The sequence below is a fragment of the Microcaecilia unicolor genome, chromosome 1 (genome assembly GCF_901765095.1).
Source record: "Microcaecilia unicolor chromosome 1, aMicUni1.1, whole genome shotgun sequence".
Classification (NCBI taxonomy): domain Eukaryota; kingdom Metazoa; phylum Chordata; class Amphibia; order Gymnophiona; family Siphonopidae; genus Microcaecilia; species Microcaecilia unicolor.
The window spans coordinates 16,308,195-16,329,836 of NC_044031.1; the positions used below are offsets into that span (position 1 = coordinate 16,308,195).

Sequence of the window (21,642 nt, forward strand, 5' to 3'; positions counted from 1 at the left end):
GGAAACAGGGTATTTGTGAGTGATATTGTCGAAGGGCAGTCTGGTAAGGTTTGCCTCTGTGGCTGATACCAAACTCTGTGATAGGGTAGCTACTCCAGAGGCTGTGGACAGCATGAGGAGGGATCTAGCAAAGCTTGGCCTATGAATTGGCAAACTAAGATTCAATACTAAAAATTGCAGGGTCATGCCCTTGGGTTGCAAAAATCCAATGGAATGGTTTAGTATTGGGGGGGAAACTACTTCTGTGTATGAAAGAAGAGCGTGACTTGGAGGTGATCGTATCTGATCATCTTAAGGTGGCCAAACAGGTAGAAAAGGCGATGGTCAAAGCCAGAAGGATGCTCGGGTGTACGGGGACAGGAATGGCCAAGCAGGAACAAAGAGGTGATAGTGCCCTTGTATAAGTCTCTGGTGAGGCCCCATTTAGAGTACTGCATGCAATTCTGGAGACCAAACCTTCCAAAAGATATAAACAGGATGGAGTCAGTCGTCTTTGTCATAAAGCGTATGGGGACAGACATATAGACCTCAATATGTATACTCTGGAAGAAAGGCAGGTGAGAGGGGATACGATAGAGACATTTAAATATCTCTGTGTTATTAATGTATAGGAAGTGAGTCTATTTCAAATGAAGGAAAACTCCAGAATATGAGGGCCTAGGATGAAGTTAAGAGGTTGTAGGCTCAGGAGTAATCTAATGAAACCCTTTTCTTTAATGGAAAGGGTGGTGGATGCATGGAACAGCCCTCCTGGTGGAGACAAAAACTGTGTCTAAATTCAAGAAATCGTGGGACAAGCACGTGGGATCTCTTAGGGGCAGTGGCGTAGCAAGGGGGGGGGCGGGAGGGGCGGTCCGCCCCAGGTGTCAGCTCGGGGGGGGGGTGTGCTCCCTGCCAGCTCCTCCCCCCTCGGCGCATCGACACCCCCCCCAGTGCCCACCCTCCTCTGTCCAACCAGCTCCCTACCTTTAAAAAAATATCGAATCCGAAGCGAGGCGCAACGCCTCGCACCTGCACGTAAAAGAAATGTGCACCGTCTCATCGGGCCTTCTCTCGCTCTGTCTGTCCCGCCCTTGCAGAAATAGGAAGTTGCGTCAGCGGAGGGCGGGACAAACAGAGCGAGGGAAGGCCCGATGAGACGGTGCACATTTCTTTTATGTGCAGGCGCGAGGCGCTGCACCTCGCTTCGCATTCCAATATTTTTTTAAAGGTAGGGAGCTGGTTGGATGGAAGAGGGTGGGCACTGGGTCGGGGGGGTGTCGATGCACCAAGGGGGGGGTATGTCATCGTGCTGCACCCGGGGGGGGGGTGTAACGGCGAACCGCCCCGCCCCGGGTGGCAGCCCCCCTCGCTACGCCACTGCTTAGGGGAGAAGAGATAGTGGATGCTGTGGATGGGACATTTGGTCTTTATTGCCGTCGTGTTTTTATGTTTCTGTGTTTATGATCAATGCCGTTCTGGCGTTTCTCTTTTACCACTATTCCTGTTTTCCTCACTCCAGCATTTTATCAGTCAGATTTGGGATGTCCCATGCATAACCACTTCATTCTCTTAGGGTCATTATCTCAGTGCTTTTCCTGTACAATGAGTTTCTAATATTTACGAAGTTTCCAATGGATGGAATGTGCCATCTTGTTATGCCTTTCTGCACAGAAATTTTCTGCCAGAATCTACAGGTTTTTTTCGATGCTTGCTTTAACCACATCAACCGTAATCCCCCGTCCTGGGCTGCAACTGTCAATCGCTCATCCTTAAGGTTTCAACTTGCCTCTGCTTAACCATTCATGGATCTGGATTTATGTTTCCTGCTGTAGTTATGCATTTCCTCACTTGCTGATCTAATTCCTTGAAGAGATTTTTTATCTTCTCTCACAAAATCTGCTGCTCCTTCCTTATTGTTACCTGTGGCTTCTCACGCATTCCTTCAATTCATCAGAATGCTTATCCAAGTTTAACGATGGAGATGGATTCTGGACATTTTCTTTCATCGTTCAATATCTTTTGCGAATTTGAATCTAATGATGCTATCAAGTAATCCTGCAGGTATAAATTATTTTTCTATGAGCCCATTCCTCATTCAGCTCGGGCAACGTACAGTTTTGGCATACACCAATGCACCAAACACCTGGTTGGCGTGGAGGAGTTTGCTCATTCGTACATCCAGTTTTTCAAACTATCTAAGAGGCCAGTCTACAATTCCAAAGCTGTAAATGTCTTGATGCTTAAGTATGTTTGATTTCACAGTAAAATGGGAGAGGGGAAGCAAAAAGCTGTGGAGGCAGTCAAAGAACATGGTCTGAAGAAAAGCTACGAGAATGGTATGGGATTTGCGTAACAAGACGTATGAGGAGAGACTTGCTGACCTGAACATGTATACCCTGGAGGAAAGGAGAAACAGGGGTGATATGATACAGACGTTCAAATATTTGAAAGGTATTAATCCGCAAACAAACCTTTTCCGGAGATACGAAGGCGGTAGAACGAGAGGACATGAAATGAGATTGAAGGGGGGTAGACTCAAGAAAAATGTCAGGAAGTATTTCTTCACGGAGAGAGTGGTGGATGCTTGGAATGCCCTCCCGCGGGAGGTGGTGGAGAGGAAAATGGTAACGGAATTCAAACATGCGTGGGATAAACATAAAGGAATCCTGTTCAGAAGGAAAGGATCCTCAGGAGCTTAACCGAGATTGGATAGCAGAGCCGGTAGTGGGAGGCGGGGCTGGAGGTTGGGAGGCGGGGATAGTGCGGGGCAGACTTATACGGTCTGTGCCAGAGCCAGTGGTGGGAGGCGGGACTGGAGGTTTGGAGGCAGGGATAGCGCTGGGCAGACTTATACGGTCTGTGCCAGAGCCGGTGGTGGGAGGCGGGGATAGTGCTGGGCAGACTTATACGGTCTATGCCAGAGCCGGTGGTTGGGAGGCGGGGCTAGTGCTGGGCAGACTTACATACACAAAAGTAGCACACATGAGTTGTCTTGTAGGGCAGACTGGATGGACCGTGCAGGTCTTTTTCTGCTGTCATCTACTATGTTACTATGTTACTATGAATTGGAATTAACTTGAGTTTGAAAAGAGAAAGTAGGAATTGCCAGCTGGCTTGTAACTTATTCCTTGATGTTAATGCATTCTTCACTATCAATTTGTACTCTCTTTTAATATTTTTAACTTATCTTTTCTATAAGTGATTTATGTTTGATTATTGCTTCTTTCTCCACGCCTAGATATTTATGTACAGTCATCACTCCGTCTTCCCAAGTGGATAATTTTGTGCCTTTTCAGATATGATGACAAACAGAAACTTTTACCGCACTCAGTACATGTAAAAGGTTTGATTCCACTATGGATCATTTGATGCCTTTTCAGATTTGCCTGATTCATGAAACTTTTACCACACTCGGTACACGTAAACATTTTCTTCCCGCTGTGGATTATGCTGTGCCTTTGCAGATCTGTTGGCCTACTGAAACTTTTGTTGCACTCACTACATATGAAAGATTTCTTTCTACTGTGGAACCTTTGGTGGATTTTCAGATTCGATGACCGAGTGAAACTTTTATTACACTCAGTACATATAAAAGGTCTCTTTCCGCTGTGGATCATTTGATGACTTTTCAGATGTGCCAGTTGAATGAAACTTTTATTACACTCAGTACATGTAAAAGGTTTCTTTCCGCTGTGGATCATTTGATGATTTTTTAGATGTGCCTGCTGAATGAAACACTTACCACACTCAGTACATATAAAAGGTTTCTTTCCACTGTGAATCCTTTGATGATTTTTTAGATGTGACAGCTGAATGAAACTTTTATTGCATTCAGTACATGTAAAAGGTTTCTTTCCACTGTGAATTGTTCTGTGGACTTTCAGATAGGATGAACTAGTGAAACTTTTATTGCACTCATTACATGTGAAAGATTTCTTTCCGCTGTGGATTGCTTTATGCCTTTGCAGATGTGCCTGCTGAATGAAACTTTTACCACACTCAGGACACGTAAAAGGTTTCTTTCCACTATGGATCATTTGATGTCTTTTTAGATGGGCCTGCTGAATGAAACTTTTACCACACTCAGGACATGTAAAAGGTTTCTTTCCACTATGGATTATATTGTGTCTTTCCAGATCTGTTGGCCATCTGAAACTTTTATTGCACTCTGTACATATGAAAGGCTTCTTTCCAGTGTGGAACCTTTGGTGGATTTTCAGATACGATGAATTAGTGAAACTTTTATTACACTCAGTACATGTAAAAGGTTTCTTTCCACTGTGGATTATTTTGTGCCTTTCCAGAACTGACCACCAACTGAAACTTTTATTGCACTCAGTGCATGTAAAAGGTTTATTTCTGATGTGAGTTATTTGGTGCATTTTTAGGTACGATGAACTACTGAACCTTTTATTACACTCAATACATATAAAAAGTTTCTCTCCGCTGTGGCTTATTTGGTGCATTTTCAGACTCGATGACCGAGTGAAACTTTTATTACACTCAGAACATGGAAACGTTTTCTTTCTGCTGTGGATCATGTTTCCAGTATGTGTCCTTTGGTTTCTAAATAAGGATTCCTTACGACAGAAACTTTTGTTACAGTCAATACACGGAGATGGTTTAAATTCAGAACGAATTCTCTGGTTTAATTTCAGCTTTATCTTCTGTTTCAAACTCTTTTCACACTGAGAACATGAAAAGTGTATCTCCCTAGTGTCAGTTCTCTTATCCAGTAAGAAATGATAATTCATATTACATATTATTCCACAGATGGAACACAGAAAGGATCCGTTTCCTTTCCTCTCTCCTTGGGGGAGTTTAGAAGGCTGTTGATCAATGTTACTATTTTGGAAGTGACTCTCTGCTTTCAAGTGTCTCTGGTGCTCAGGGATGTTTGGGGGCTCCCTGTCACTTCTCTGACACTCAGTGACACCGTCTGGTGAGTCTCCTGAAGGGTTGCTGTGGTCCTTCTCCGATTCTTTCTGATGTGTCCTTGTGTTTCTCCTCTCAGTCCCCTGGGAAATATTCTCACAGACATTTCCCGATTGTCGTGGGATTTGTTCCATTTCGACAGGCGTTTCTTCTCGATTCTGTTGTCGCTTCAGCTCCTGTACGGCCTCATGATCTGCTGGATATGAAAAGACCATCATTAATGAAAGAGTAAAATTACATAAGATGTTGGTATGAACAAATAGCTAAATCAATGAAAGAGTAAAAAATGTTTGCAATTATGTAGACGATCCATGAAGAGCCAATGGCGGGTCAAGGGTTGAGAGCATTCGGGTCTCTTGACTTATGAATCGCCGCCGCACTCATTGTGCTGCTGAGGTCCGTGGTTGCAAATTTTAATCTATTTATATAAAGCACTAAAAATATACAACAAAAGAAGAACGAATGAAGAAAAGACTGTTGACATATCTACTATAATAAAACTCACCCTCAACGTTCTGAGGACACTGACGTCAGTGAAGCCAAGCCCTAACTTCCTTCAAAAAGGTTTGAAGGTTCGTGGTGGTGAAGCCACCAAAATCGTTTCGGGCCCCGCCTTCGAGGGCGGAGCAATGGCAGAACAACAAAGGGGTTGGCAGGGAGGGAGGCAGGGAGGCGGGGGGTGTGGGAAATTGCTCCAGACCCCGCCCTCGAGGGCGGAGCAATGGCAAGACAACAAAGGGGTTGGCAGGGAGGGAGGCAGGGGGTGTGGGAAATCCATCCGGGCCCCGCCCTCGAGGGTGGAGCAATGGCAGAACAACTAAGGGGTTGGCAGGGAGGCGGGGGGGGGGAAATCGCTCCGGGCCCCGCCCTCGAGGGCGGAGCAATGGCAGAACAACAAAGGGGTTGGCAGGGAGGGAGGCGTGGGAAATCGCTCCGGGCCCCGCCCTCGCGTCAAACGTCATGACGTTGGGGGCGGAGCAATGGCAGAACAACGAAGGGGTTGGCCAGGGAGGGAGGGAAGGGGGGGTGTTGGCGACGAAAACCTTGCTAGCGCCCATTTCATTTGCTCAGAAACGGGCCTCTTTTACTAGTGTAATGATCTTTTACTAGTGTAATGATATTGGATGACATTAGAAAAGATGTTACATTGTTAAGAGGGTAGGTGCTATGTAGTTGGATATGAAAAGAAGCCATTAATCATGCATTACTTTTACGGAAAGCTAATTCTGATCAAGGAACAGAATTTTCTGGGCTCACTGGGAGGGCAATTCAACATCTTGGTACCAAATGCATCACTCTACAAGATCTGGCACCAAAACCGACCCGAAATTCGGGTTCAGGTACATCTGAAAATGACTCTGCCCCAGCCACCAAACCCCCCACTCCCCCTACCCACCTTCTAAAGGCCCTGGTAGTCTAGTGTTTCTTGTCCCTTGCTTATGCTATTCCCATTTCCAAAACGTCAGCCGTGGCCTCGTGCAGCACTCTCGCGAGGCTGCCGTGGGAAGTCCAGGCCACCATTCTGGAGTACGGAGACACCGAGGACAGGAGCAACACAGGATGGACACTAGAGCACCAGGGCCTTTAGAAGGTAGGCCCAGGGAGGACGGGATGGGTCGGGTTTGGTGTCACGGTTGTAGATGTATTTTCAGTTTCAGTTCTGGTTCTGGCTGAAACCAAGCAGTGGATTTCCACCGTGGATTTGGTTTCGGTCAAAACCAAAACCACCAGTTTCGGTCAGCCTCTACTGTGAGTGGAGCACGAACGGGCTATGGGAGAGGTCTCCAGCTTACTCATTAATTTTTTTTTTTTTTTTTAATTCTTTATTTATGATTTTGAATTATATACATTCAAGGATACACCTTGTACAGAAATTCAGGTAGAAGTCAAAAACGTATTATCCCAAAGGGTTCACATAAACTAGTTTTCAATGAAAATTATTTGAAGAATGGAATAATTAAAGAAAATAATACACTTAAGATAATTACAACCTTTCTTAGACCCCAATTATAGGAAAAGAGGGAGAAAAGAGTTAGAGAAGATTATATACAAGCAATTTTTAAGATAGTAATTCAGGCTACGTTTTCCTCCAGTAACTTTACTTCACTTGTTTCATCTCTACAAACGATTTTAGTTGTTCCGGTGTAAAAAAGATGTACTTAGTTTGACCCAGTCTCACCACACACTTGCATGGGTAAGCAAGGAAAAAAGAAGCCCCTATATCTATAGTCTTTTGTTTTAATGTCAGGAATAATTTCCTTTTTTGTTGTGTAGCCTTGGTGATGTCTGGATAAATCCATATTTTAGAACCATAGAATTGAGCATTCATATTTCTGAAGTAAAGCTTTAAAATAGCATTATAGTCTTGCTCAAATACCAAAGATATAATCATTGTGACTCTGTTAGTTATAATGTCTGAGGATTGTTCCAATATATCAGAAATATTTTGTAAGTTTAGGTTATCTTCTTCAGGGCCTTGCATTCCTTCTCTATTCTTAGGAATATAATATATTTTGTTTAGTGGGGGTACACCCTCTGAAGGAAAATGAAGAGTCTCTATCAGGTATTTTTTAAAGGTATCAACCAGAGATACCCCCGCTATCAATGGAAAATTTAAAAGTCGGAGATTAAGGCGCCGGTTAAAATTTTCAATTTGCTCAATTTTTTGCCTCATGTTTGTAGAGTCCTTCACTATCGTAATTTTAAAGGCATTCAGGGCTTCAACCTCCTTCTGTACCGATTTAACTTGTGTAGTTATATCATCTTTAACAGAGTCTACTGTCTTTTTTAAAGTCCTCGAACTTAGTATTCAATGTTAGTACATCACCTGAAGTCTTCTGGAGTGTAGTGGTGATCTGGTCTAACATCACCTTTAGCGTTTGCAGCGTCACCTCCGAAGTCTGTGCCATAAGGGAAGAATTCCCCCTGGCTCCCCGAGTCGTTGCCTGTGCCTCTGGGTCCTCACTAGAAACTCCTTTCGGCACGCCTTCCGGGTCGTCGGGGTTTCCCACCAGGGCCGCTTTCGACATCGGGCTGGGAGGGATCAGTGAAAGCGATGGTGGCGATAGGGAGATTTCCTCTCCCAGTGGGGCTTCCGCTTCTCCGGACCTCCCCACAGCGGGATCCTCTCCCCGAATCCTGGGAGCACCGGGGAAGAAACGCTCCAGCGATGTTTGACCCGAAGAGGGAGTTGAGGTAGGTGGAGGCACTACCCTCAAAACTCCCTTACGTTTATGGGGCATTTCAACGGAGGAAAAAGGAACTGTTCAGCTCAAGTCTCACAGAGCGTTTTCATGTCCACCCGGTGCGGCAGCCATCTTGGAGCTTACTCATTAATTAATTGAGATGCACTTGTATCTCGAGATCACGTCCAAGTTTGAGTGTGAAAAATGAATCGCCCTAGAATAGAGGCTGGGGGTTACTGACGTGTTTGGCGCACTTTCTTGGATTTACCCCTAGGTGTTTACATGTGTGTTTTATAACATGTGCACTTTCATAGAAACTCCAGCCCTGGAACAGCTACATACATTTCATGTAAAAGCAGCTACAGCACATTCTCAATTATCCGACTTTTGCTAATCCAACCATCCAACATATCTGACAGACACCTCAGAAAAGTCATCGCGTTCCCGTTACGTAGCGCACAGGTTCTCTTCCTGTTTTCCAGCTTCACACACTGCGAGGAAGCCATGTTTGATGTGACACCGTGTTTCCCTGCAAGGGGAACCATGCTTTGCACCCCGATACCTGTTCTTCATACAGAAAGTATGTTTTCCGTATTATCCTACAATGGCTCGGTGCTGTTAACGTCGGAGAATCGAGACTGTACTGCACTGTCCTTTGGTGCACTCACATTTTACATGTGTATATCCAGTGCAGTTTTATGAGCTTTGTGCTCTATTTTTTTTTTAAAACATGCACTGCATGCAAAAGAAGCTTTAATGAAATCACCCTCTCCGAGTACTTCACCCCCATCGGTGACCCGTGTGCAACCTGTACCTGTGTAACATGCCAACTGAGAAAAGATGTTCCGCAGGGCAGGGTTAGAACGGGGGTTGCGTTTATATACCACAGTAATCCAGTAAATGACGGCAGATCAAGACCTGCATGGTCCAGGCGAAGCTGCACTCGCCACTCTGTGTAGGTTACACTTCTTCATGACTGAACACTGACATCACAACCATGACAGTTAGGAATATGTGACCATGTCTATCACACGGCACCCAGTCATAAGAGCCCTGACAAAAGAACCCCGACAAAAAAAGCCTTGTAACAAAATAACCTTTGACATTTCACAGCCTAACAAAATAGCCCTTGACCAAATAGCGTCTACACAAAACAGCCCCCTAAGAAAGAAATAACACATCACAAAAAATATAATAAACTACAACTGAAATCTTCACTGATAAAGACTCCCACCATTGTAATAAAAGACTGAGCAATGCAGAATCGCCTGGCCTCGGATTCATAAGGGGGCTCAGTGTCTCTATTTCCCCGGGCGCCATCTTGACGCAATGGGGCGTTCAACCTACTGCGAGTCAGGGACATTTGAGATATTCATTTAAGTGGATTTTTGTTTGATTTATTGTTAGTGATTTGCCATTCCCTGAAGAAGCCACTTTGGTGAAACTTGGATCCGAGTTGGGAAGGTTGATGTATGAGATTTTGATGAATTTGAATTAAGAAGATTTGCAGCCCTGCATCTATTAACGGAAAGGATTCCTAGAATGAGTGAATAAGATCATAATGAGAAGTGCACCAATGTGAAATATCATCACAATATGAGATAATTGGGTTTTTTGTGTTTTTTTTTAACAGTTGGACAAATTGATGTTTGTGAAGAAATAGTGTGTTTTAATCCTGCAAATTATTGGATATTTCACTGTTTTAATTATGTCTGACGTGTACTTCTCCTATTTGGCCAGAAGATGGTGCATGTCTATGCTTAAAGTTGTTCAACAGAGTGTTTTTTCTTTAACACAAGCAGGAAGCAAGCATCAGTATACGTTTCAAACTTGTTGACTGGGCTCCGATTGGTCTGGAGTTTGAAATCACCCAGTAGTGCTGGCTGTTGTTCACCCTTAGCCAGGGCCACAAAAAGGGGGAGGCAGGGGGACAAAATTCCCAGGGCCTGGGCCTCCAAGGGATCCCGGCACCGCAGTCCCCGATCTCAACCACCCTTGGCTCCATCGACCATCCGCCACCAGGCCGGGCCTCCCGCACTGAAATCATCACAGCACCTCACCTGTCACCTACGTGACTTAAAAGTGCAGCAGCAGCAGCAGATTGGATTCGCTTCCCTTCGGGCCTTCCCTCCCTGTGTCCTGCCCTTGTCTGATGTAACTTCCTTGAGGGCGGGACACAGGGAGGGAAGGCCCGAAGGGAGGCAAATCCGATCTGCTGCTGCTGCTGCTGTGCTTTCAGTCACGGAGCAAGGTGACAAGTGAGGCACTGTGATGATTTCAATGCAGGGGGCCCGGCCTGGTGGCAGACAGAGGGGGCGGGTGGGGACTGTGGCACGGAGGGCGCTGCGGCGACGACCTTGGGGGTGACCCTGCCCTTAGCCTGGAAGAAGAAAGAGACAGATCTTTTTACTAAGGCTCTGTGAACAATTATATGTCCTGATCTTCCCAGGTACTGTTTCGAAAGTATGCAAATGTTTTAGTTAGTTTTCTAATTGATCCGTTTTTCAGATACTTCTTACTGTTTGCCAATTACTTGTATTTGTCCACGGTTCCAAGTTCTGAGAATAAACACATTTGTTTGTTCATTCTGCCTGTCTGGACTGATAAAGAATCCTGGTGGTTTGTGTTGGGTCTGTGAGTGCTTTCTTGGAACTGTGAGACCACTGGGAGTGTGGCCCCAGTAACCCAGAAATCACAGGGGATAATTTGAGCACGGCAGACTTGCTCAGAGGTGGTTGTGACCCAGTTGGTGGGAGGAAGGTGTTAGTGTAGAGCTAAAGCAGCAGGTACAGGCAGACCTGAGTGGTGCTGGGGATAGACCCTCTAAATAGCTGTGGGGTAACCCCAGGCAGGTGGCTAGGCATTTTGTCACAACATTTATTTATATGTTTGCACTCAACCTTTGTGAATATTGTGGATATCATTGGGACATGAAATAAAGAAGGGAAAGCCTGGTGTGCAATGATAGATGACACTGGCTGGAGATGTGTTTATCACATTAATACTAGTCATGTATTATTTTTTTGAACACACCACATCCACAAACATTTTTTTATTGAGTTACTTTGTGTTTATATAAAGGTTTTCCTGGTTTTTGTTCTAATTCATATCGTCATACCAGGAGGAGTATTTATTTATTGCATTTTTATCATAGTAACATAGTAGATGACGGCAGAAAAAGACCTGCACGGTCCATCCAGTCTGCCCAACAAGACAACTCATGTGTGCTACTTTTGTGTATACCCTACTTTGATTTGTACCTGTGCTCTTCAGGGCACAGACCGTATAAGTCTGCCCAGCACTATCCCCGCCTCCCAACCTCCAGTCCCGCCTCCCACCACTGGCTCTGGCACAGACCGTATAAGTCTGCCCAGCACTATCCCCGCCTCCCAACCTCCAGTCCCGCCTCCCACCACTGGCTCTGGCACAGACCGTATAAGTCTGCCCCGCACTATCCCCGCCTCCCAACCTCCAGCCCCGCCTCCCACTACCGGCTCTGCTATCCAATCTCGGTTAAGCTCCTGAGGATCCTTTCCTTCTGAACATGTGGCTTACAATAAATCATGGATAGTGGAAATGAGAGGAGAATTGACATTTAGTGTTACAGAAGCAATTTGGGTAGCACGGTAATGGAAAACAAGATAGTAACATGACATAAGGCATTCTTAACATTGCTAGGTATGTGTGGGGATTTCACTAGTTTTGGTCTTTGTGGTATATCTTGTCGAAGAGATGGGTCTTCAGTTGTTTGCGGAAGTTGGTCAGTTCATAGGTCGCTTTAGGTTCCGTGGCAGTGCGTTCCAGAATTGCGTGCTCATATAGGAAAAGGTTGATGCGTGCATTAGTTTATATTTTAGGCCTTTGCAGTTAGAGATACGAAGATTAAGGAATGTGCGAGATGATCTTTTGGCATTCCTGGGTAGTAGGTCAATCAGGTCCGACATGTAGGCTGGGGCCTTGCCGTGGATGATGTGGAGGGGCATAATTGAAGGAAAACGTCTATCTCCATGGGCGTTTATCTCCGAGAACGGGTCCGTGAAGGGGCGGACCGAACCGTATTTTCGAAAAAAATAGACGTCCATGTTTTATTCGACAATTTGTGAGCTGGGCGTTTTTGTTTTTCAGCGATAATGGAAAATGAAAGCGCCCGGCTCAAAAACGAATAAATCCAAGGCATTTGTTCGTGGGAGGGGCCAGGAGTCGTAGTGCACTGGTCCCCCTCACATGCCAGGACACCAACCGGGCACCCTAGGGGGCACTTTTACAAAAACAAAAAAAAGGTAAAAGAGCTCCCAGGTGCATAGCACCCTTCCCTTGTGTGTTGAGCCCCCCAAATCCCCCTCAAAACCCACTGCCCACAAGTCTACACCATTACTATAGCCCTAAGGGGTGAAGGGGGGCACCTACATGTGGGTACAGTGGGTTTGGGGGGGTTGGACGACTAAGCATTAAGCAGCACAATTGTAACAGGTAGGGGGGGGGTGGGCCTGGGTCCACCTGCCTGAAGTCCACTGCACCCCCTAACAACTGCTCCAGGGACCTGCATACTGCTGCCAGGGAGGTGGGTATGACATTTGAGGGTGAAAATAAAAAGTTGTGAAACGGCATATTTTGTGGTGGGAGGGGGTTTGTGACCACTGGGGGAGTCAGGGGAGGTCATCCCCGATTCCCTCCAGTGGTCATCTGGTCATTTAGGGCACTTTTGGGGGCCTTATTCGTGAAAAAAACAGGGTCCAGGAAAAGTGCCCTAAATTCCAGCTACAAATGCATACTTTTTTTCCATTATCGGCGAAAGGCGCCCATCTCTCCTCGGCCGATAACCACGCCCCAGTTCCACCTTCGCCACGCCTCCGACATGCCCCCGTCAACTTTGTACGCTTCCGCGATGGAGTGCAGTTGAAAACGTCCAAAATCGGCTTTCCATTATGCCGATTTATTCGTTTTTGTGAGATAAACGTCTATCTCCTGATTTGGGTCGAAATCTAGGCGTTTTTCTCTTTCGATTATAAGGTGGTTTGTGTACTAGGGTGCATACTTTGAACGTGATGCGTTCTTTGAGTGGTAACCAGTGTAGCTTCTCTCGTATAAGTGGATAGATATTGAATTTAAACTCCCAATAATTTTTTGATAATTATATTATCTGCATTTTGTAATGCTTCCTCTTACTCTGACAGTATTACTACTCACCTGTACTCTGTAATACCTCCTCTTCTTCTGTACAATATTATTACTCACCTGTATCAGACTGAGTATCTTCTCTATGCCTTGTCTCCCGGGGATCCCAGACATATGGTTCTTCCTGTTCTTTAATCCTTGATAATATATCAGGCCTTATCCTTTCATAGCCTGTTTCCAGGAATAAAAAATAATGTTATTTGTGCTTTCCTTATATTCACAGAAAAATAGACAGCAGTAGCTCTCAAGGGAAAAGCATATGATGGATCTGTTACTGCCAAACATTATAAAGCAGAGGGATCTCGGGTTATTATACCTTATTTCAAGTGCTCTGGAAGCTGAACAAGTCACAAGTTATTTATTATAAGAATGTCTTATCACTTAAGAAAGGGAGAGGGGCTGTGAGTGTTTGAAACTGCATACATATATCTATATATATAAAACTCACCCTCAACGTTCTGAAGACAGTGACGTCAGTGAAGCCAAGCCCTGACTTCCTTCAAAAAGGTTCGAAGGTTCGTGGTGGTGAAGCCACATCGCTCCGGGCCCCGCCCTCGAGGGCGGAGCAATGGCAGAACAACGAAGGGGTTGGCAGGGAGGGAGGCGGGGGGGGGGGGGGGGGGAAATCACTACAGCCCCGCCCTCGAGGGCGGAGCAATGGCTGAACAACGAAGGGGTTGGCAGGGAGGGAGGCAGGGAGGCGGGGGGTGGGAAATTGCTACGGGCCCCGCCCTCGCGTCAAACGTCATGACGTTGGGGGCGGAGCAATGCCAGAACAATGAAGGGGTTGGCCAGGGAGGGAGGGAGGGGGGTGTTGCCTACGAAAACCTTACTAGCGCCCGTTTCATTTGCTCAGAAACGGGCCTCTTTTACTAGTTTTCAATAAGCTGGCACATTATGAAATCCCTTAGCATTACGAAGTGTTTTAGGGGACTGTAGTGAGTTATCTTTAGCCCTTCAGCTACCTCTCCTCTCAAATTTGGATCAACATTTCTACACACCCATTCTTTCTATCAAGAGTATAATATTATATGAGAATTAAAGAGGAGAAACTCTTGCTGATGAAAGGGAAGAAGTGGTTTAGGGAGGGGAAAGGCCAGTGACGATCCTAGGTCGGCTGCCACCTGGGGCGGATCGCCGATGCGCACCTCCCCTCAGGCGCAGCACGACACCCCCCCCCCCCCCCCGCCGGGTGCATTCTTAGCTGCTGAGAGCAGCTGCGCGGCTCTCGGCTCCGCTGGCTCCCTGCGCTCCGGAATAGGAACCAGTTCCGGGGCAGAGGGAGCAGGGAATCAGCGGAGCCGACGGGCGCGCGGCTGCTCTCTGCACCCCTCCAGCAGAGTGCACCCGGGGCGGACCGCCCCCTCCCTTGGTACGCCGCTGGGAAAGGCTCATATGCCACTTCCCCTACTGACAGTCCGGAAGCTAGGTAAGACACTATAAGAGCAATTCTGTAACTGCGCCCGTGGTCACGCACCGCTTACACATGTAAATGCAGAGAAATTAGTACTTACTCATGTAAGCACATTAAGTACTATTCCATAATATCACGTAATTATAAGATGGCATAATGGGCAGGGCAAAGGCTGGGCCCCCAGTTATGTGTTTAATTTACAAAATGCTCTAAGTTATGAATGTTTCAGTCACACTTAGGCACCTGCCAAGTCCATGACTGCTGTAACCGCGGCAGCGTAAATGTTAGATGTACTGATGTCAGGTTACATTACTATTCTATAATGACACCTGGATGCGCTGGTATCCTTAGAGGATATGCTCCTATCTTGCGTTTTCAAGGTGCTTTTCAAAAGGGCAAACTCCACCACTGATGTTAACAGCAAAACGGAGATCCTTATTATTTATTTATTACATTTGTACCCCGCTCTTTGCCACATACAGCAGGTCCTGTGCGGCTTACATAGTAAAAGAAAGCATCTTACATGGTAAAGAATACAGTAAAAACAAGGAAATGTAGAAACAGTATTATAAATTGTGATGATCATAACTACTTACTTATACGGTCTGTGCCCTGAAAAAGACAGGTACAAATCAAGGTAAAATATACACATATGAGTTTATCTTGTTGGCCAGACTGGGTGGACCGTGCAGGTCTTTTTCTGCCGTCATCTACTATGTTACATTATGAAAGACGTTACAAAGGACATGTGAAAAGAACGTAATGATAATAAACACAGAAAGATAAAAACAATACAACACTGCACCAAGAGGACTACATAAGTACTATAAATGTATTCACTCTGCTGCTCCCCAGTATCTCTCCACACTCGTCCTTCCCTACACCCCTTCCCGTGCACTCCGCTCCATGGATAAATCCTTCTTATCTGTTCCCTTCTCCACTACTGCCAACTCCAGACTTCGCGCCTTCTGTCTCGCTGCACCCTACGCCTGGAATAAACTTCCTGAGCCCCTACGTCTTGCCCCATCCTTGGCCACCTTAAAATCTAGACTGAAAGCCCACCTCTTTAATATTGCTTTTGACTCGTAACCACTCACCTCCACCTACCCTCCTCTCCTCCTTCCCGTTCACATTAATTGATTTGATTACTTTATTTATTTTTGTCTATTAGATTGTAAGCTCTTTGAGCAGGGACTGTCTTTCTTCTATGTTTGTGCAGCACTGCGTATGCCTTGTAGCGCTATAGAAATGCTAAATAGTAGTAGTAGTAGTAGTCATACTGGGACAGACCGAAAGTCCATCAAGCCCAGCATCCTGTTTCCAACAGTGGCCAACCCAGGTCACAGAATACCTGGCAAGATCCCAAAACAGTACAATACATTTTATGCTGCTTATCCCAGAAATAAGCAGTGGATATTCCCCAAGGCCATTTTAATAATGGTCTATGGACTTTTCCTTTAGGAAGCTGTCCAACCCTTTTTTTTTAAACCCTGCTAAGCTAACCGCCTTTATCACATTCTCTGGCCTACTGTGATGAATAGACTTGACCCGGGTTTGTGTTTTGGTAGAAACACCTGCATCTGGAGGGTCTCTAAAAAGAGTGCCGTAATAATTGCCTCAATCGGGATAACAGAGTGTTTGGGGCTCATTTTCAAAACAGAAAAACGTAAGAAAAGTGTCACAAAGCCGTATGTGAACATTTTTCTTGCCAAAATGTTCAAATCGGTATTTTTGAAACTCACTATTTAAATGTTTTGATATGCAGTTCGCCAGCAATATGTCCAGATCACAAAGGGGCCTATGTCAAGGGCGGGATCTGAGCGTTGCTAACACTGGGATGTTTTTCCGCCCGTAATGGAACAAAACAAAAATGTCAGGGTGTACAATCTAAACGTTTTGGCCTAGACCTGTTTTTGGAACGAATAAGGCACATAAAGGTGTCCTAAATCACCAGATGACCACGGGGGGGATGAAGGCATTACCCCCCCCCCCCTTTCACTCCTCCAGTGGTCAATGATCCCTCCCACCCCCCAAAGATATGAAAAAAACTGTACATATCAGCCTCTATGACAGCCTCAGCTGTTATAGCCAGTCCTATAAGAACAGCAAGCAGGTCCCTGGAGCAGCCTAGTGGTCTGTGCAGCACACTGTAGAAAAGGGGATACAGGCCCACATCCCACTCTACCTGTTACACTTGTGCTGGAAAGCGTGAGCCCTCCACGTTTCGCCACAAACCTATTGTACCCACACGTAGGTGACCTCTGCAGCCATAAGGGGTATTGTAGTGGTCTAAAGTTGGGGATAGTATATTATTGGTGGGTTTTCGTGAGCATAAGGGGGTAACGGTGAGATGTGTACCTGGGAGCTTTTATGCCCCACTGCTCTGCTGGGATGTCTGTGTAGCTAGTGTACTAAAAGTCAGGGGTGGCCCGACCATTAGGCCACCTTAGGCGGGGTCTGAGGTGGCATTCTTCAGGAGGGCATCTCTCCCTCTGCAGTGTTTTACCTCGTCACGGCGATGTTCCAAACTCGGCAGCGATTCCCGATACGCTGCCCTGCCACTGCCGGCACCCGCCTCTTCCCTTTATTGCAGCTGCCTCTCTGATGTAACTTCCTGTTTTGTCACAGGCTCAGGCAGCCGCAGTAAAGGAAAGAGGTGGGTGCCGGAGGAGGCAGCGTATGGGAATCACTGCCGGGTTTGGAACATCACCGTGACGAGGTAAAACGCCCAAGGGGGGGGGGCAGCATCTCAGTCCGGGGGAGGGGGGGCATGTTAGCTCCGCCTCAGGTGGCATCTTGCCTTGAGCCGGCCCTGCTAAGAATGCTGGCTCCTCCTCCTACATCCCAATGGATTGATTTTGTGCATTTTTCACTTGGACTTTTTCTTTTTTTTTTTTCAAAAATGGACCAAAAACATAAAAACACATTGAGCACAAAACATCTGGCAAATGGCCATTTTCGAAACAAAAAGAAAAGATGTTCTGCTGTTTCAAAAATGGCTAAGTTTCTTATTCGAAATTGGGATGTTTAAAGCAAAATGTCCAAAGTCGGATTTAAACTTCATATCGAAAATACCCCCTCCATGCAGTGGTGTAGGAAAGGGGGGGGGGGGGGGCGGTGGGGCGGTCCGCCCCGGGTGCACGCCGCTGGGGGGTGTCGGCGCCTCGCTGGTTCCTTGCTCTCTCAGGAACCAGCGAGGCGCCGACACCCCCCCCCAGCGGCGTGCTCTGGGCGGATTGGCCCTCCCACCCGCCCCTCACCGCCTTCCAGGTATGTTCTCGCGGGCGGGGGGGGGGGGGGTTGCGCTACAGAGGGGGGAGGGTGCGTCGCGCTGCACCCGGGGGGGGTGCGCAGCGGCGACCCGCCCCGGGTGTCAGCTGCCCTCGCGACGCCACTGCCTCCATGTGTCTTAATATTAATGAACGTATTCTACTCGAGGCACGTGCTCATTGCAGAGACCCTCCAGACGTTATGACTCCTGAAGCAGGTGAGTTTCTGCCCAAAACAGGGACCCGTGTTGAGTCTATTCATCACAATAAACCTCTTGGTGCAGTGTTCTGCTGTTTTTATATTTCAGGTTTTTTATATAATAAAGGAAACTTTTTCTTAGTGTCTTGCAGCAGTTTTTCTGAGTTAGAAAAGCCGAGGATCCACCCCTACGTCATTGCTGTTTTGTGGGCTATTTACATTATTATTATTAGCATTTGTATAGTGCTACCACACGCACGCAGCGCTGAACACCTGACAGAGAGAGACAGTCCCTGCTCAATAGAGCTTACAATCTAAAAATACAGACAAGACAGTTACGGGTGAGGGAAGTAATGGGTGAGAAGGGAGGAAGGGACAAGGGGAGGGCAATTGAGTAGTGGGTAGGAGCCAAAAGCAGTAGTGAAAAGGTGGGTTTTCAGCATATAGATTTGAAAACAGGTAGAGACGGAGCTAGACGTATAGGTCCAGGAAGTCTATTCCAGGCATAAGGTGCCGCGAGGGAAAAGGAACGAAGCCTGGAGTTAGCAGTGGAGGAGAAGGGGGAACGACAAGAGAGATTTGTCCAGTGAGCGGAGTTCATGGGGAGGAATGTAGGGAGAGATGAGAGCGGAGAGGTAATGGGGGGGCTGCAGAGTGGATGCATTTAAAGGTCAGTACAAGAAGTTTAAACTTTATGCGGAATCGGACAGGGAGCCAGTGAAGTCACATAAAACATGATTTACATAAGGGTTGTTCCTTTTTTCTCTTTGTCTCAAGTCTTAAGCACAGCCCAGGTTCCTGTGGTACCTTGAAGGATGGATTCTGAGGCAGTTTCTGAAATTATGGGCCAACTATGTACAGCGTTAGCACAGTTAAAATGCATGGACAGTGCTGCTGGCTGCAGGAGAATGAGCTGTTCTGGCCACTGAAGTACCTCTTTCAGTTGGCGGGACTTGGGGGCCACCTACAGCCATAACAAAGGTCCTAGAATTTTGGGTGGGCCTGACTTCAAACTGGGAGGGCCCAGGCCCACCCGTGGCTATGCCACTGCTCAGTCCTGCTCTCACACTGTCATCTTAAGACAGAGAGCAGGGATAGATCCCAATCAGACCTGGAAGTTTCAGGAGTAGAGGAGGTAAAGAAAATGTCTCAAATTACTTTTAATAAGTCAGACACTGCTTCTGCTAAGAAAATGCAGATAAAGCAACTCTTACCGAGGGCGATCAGGGTCTCATAATTCTCTTTCATCACCTCCCTGTAAAGCTCCTTCTGCCCTGCATCTAAATATTCCCACTCCTCCTGGGAGAAAGAGACAGCGATGTCCTCAAACGTCACCCGCATCTGAAAGACAAACCAGAAACACACTCAGGGACATGGGGAGGTGCTCAGAAGCCATTAGGTTTCAGCTGGTTTTATTCCCCTAACATTTTGGAGCTGGATTTAGAATGTACGTACCCTGTGCATGGATAAGACGCCAAATTAAAAGTGTAAATTACCATACAAGGATAACTAATGATTTTAAGCAAGATGGCTACTTATATGGAAACGGCCACAAAAGGACATATTAAAGAGGCAGGTTCTGGGTGTGGTCTGGGAGATGGGAAGGTGGTAGAACGAGAGGACATGAAATGAGATTGAAGGGGGGCAGACTCAAGAAAAATGTCAGGAAGTATTTTTTCACGGAGAGAGTAGTGGATGCTTGGAATGCCCTCCCGCGGGAGGTGGTGGAAATGAAAACGGTAACGGAATTCAAACATGCGTGGGATAAGCATAAAGGAATCCTGTGCCGAAGGAATGGATCCTCAGGAGCTTAGTCAAGATCGGGAGGCGGGGCTGGTGGTTGGGAGGCGGGGATTGTGCTGGACAGACTTGTACGGTCTGTACCAGAGCCGGTGGTTGGGAGGCAGGGCTGGTGGTTGGGAGGCGGGGATAGTGCTGGGCAGACTTATACGGTCTGTGCCAGAGCCGGTGGTTGGGAGGAGGGGCAGGTGGTTGGGAGGCGGGGATAGTGCTGGGCAGACTTATACGGTCTGTGCCAGAGCCGGTGGTTGGGAGGCGGGGATAGTGCTGGGCAGACTTATACGGTCTGTGCCCTGAAGAGGACAGGTACAAATCAAAGTAGGGTATACACAAAAAGCAGCAAATATGAGTTATCTTGTTGGGCAGACTGGATGGACCGTGCAGGTCTTTTTCTGCCGTCATCTACTATGTTACTATGTGATCCTTCAACGTATGCTGTTATTATTGTACATTGCCTTCTAATCTCTCTTGAGGAAAGGGGATGGGACAACTCCCCTATGAGGAAAGGCTAAAGCGGCTAGGGCTCTTCAGCTTGGAGAAAAGGCGGCTGAGGGGAGATATGACAGAGGTCTATAAAATAATGAGTGGAGTTGAACGGGTAGATGTGAAGCGCCTGTTTACGCTTTCCAAAAATACTAGGACTAGGGGGCATGTGATAAAGCTACAATGTAGTAAATTTAAAATGAATCGGAGAAACGTTTTCTTCACTCAACGTGTAATTGGGCTCTGGAATTCCTTGCCAGAGAATGTGGTAGGGGCGGTTAGCTTAGTGGAGTTTTAAAAAGGTTTGGACGGTCCCCTCCCCTATTTTTCTCACATCACAGTTTCTTTTGTTCCCCTTCATAAATATGATGTCTTATTGAGGAACATCAGCATAGTCATCATAGGGAATGACTAATTCCCCCTTCTTTACCCTAATAGAGAACGTGGTAAAAGCAGTTAGCTTAGCAGGGTTTAAAAAGGTTTGGATAATTTCCTAAAAGAAAGTCCATACGCCATTATTAAGATGGACTGAGGGCCACCCACTTTTTATTTCTAGGATAAGCAGCATAAAATCTTTTTACTGTTTGGGATCTTGCCAGGTACTTGTGACCAGGGCTGGCCACTGTTGGCTATTCTTTTGTTCATTTCACTGTTGTCATGCTATTAACAAAATTGTAATTGCACTTAGGTGAATCTCTTCACAAAGCCGGTGAATGCATCCCAGTAAATAAAAGTCTCTCTTGTTTCCTTTACTCAGCCAAGTCTCTCTCTTTATATTCTCACAAATATGTCGATTTGAGCTTTTGCAGAAGGGGCACAATATTCTTACACTTTCCACTTTGGTATATATTTTACAAAAGGCCCAGTCCTGTATTTTTGCATCAACGCCTGCTTTTATTTTATATCTAAAACTAATTAAACCAGAGCATAAAACATCTATATGCAAAGAATAATCAGGTTTCCTTACTGTCTTTGAAACGTCTGCAAACAGCATTTCTCCAAACTCCACCCCCCAGGAAGACCAGAATGAGGCTTGGAACACAATGTGAGCACCAGAAAGAGGCTTGGAATGCACTGAGGGACTAGTGGTGCTGATGCACCTGAATTCACTGAGAAAAACCTATTGGAGCACCAAAATGAGGCTTGAAATACACTGTTCCAAGCCTCATTCTGGTGCTCTAATGGTGTCTCAGTGAATTC

At 46.3% G+C, this 21,642-nt stretch overlaps 1 protein-coding gene across 1 annotated transcript in view; it reads right to left on the reverse strand.

Moving 5' to 3' along the window:
- Positions 1-19,526, reverse strand: part of LOC115463214 (zinc finger protein 585A-like) — a 72,292-nt gene extending 52,766 nt beyond the window's left edge. Inside the window, exons 1-3 of the mRNA XM_030193528.1 lie at positions 19,374-19,526; positions 13,338-13,448; positions 3,514-5,110 (exon numbers count right to left, since the gene is read on the reverse strand). Of these exons, the coding sequence (XP_030049388.1) occupies positions 3,514-5,110; positions 13,338-13,448; positions 19,374-19,500 (1,835 nt within the window). The 5' untranslated portion in view covers positions 19,501-19,526. The remainder of the gene's footprint in view (positions 1-3,513; positions 5,111-13,337; positions 13,449-19,373) is intronic.
- Between the last annotated feature and the right edge of the window lie 2,116 nt (positions 19,527-21,642).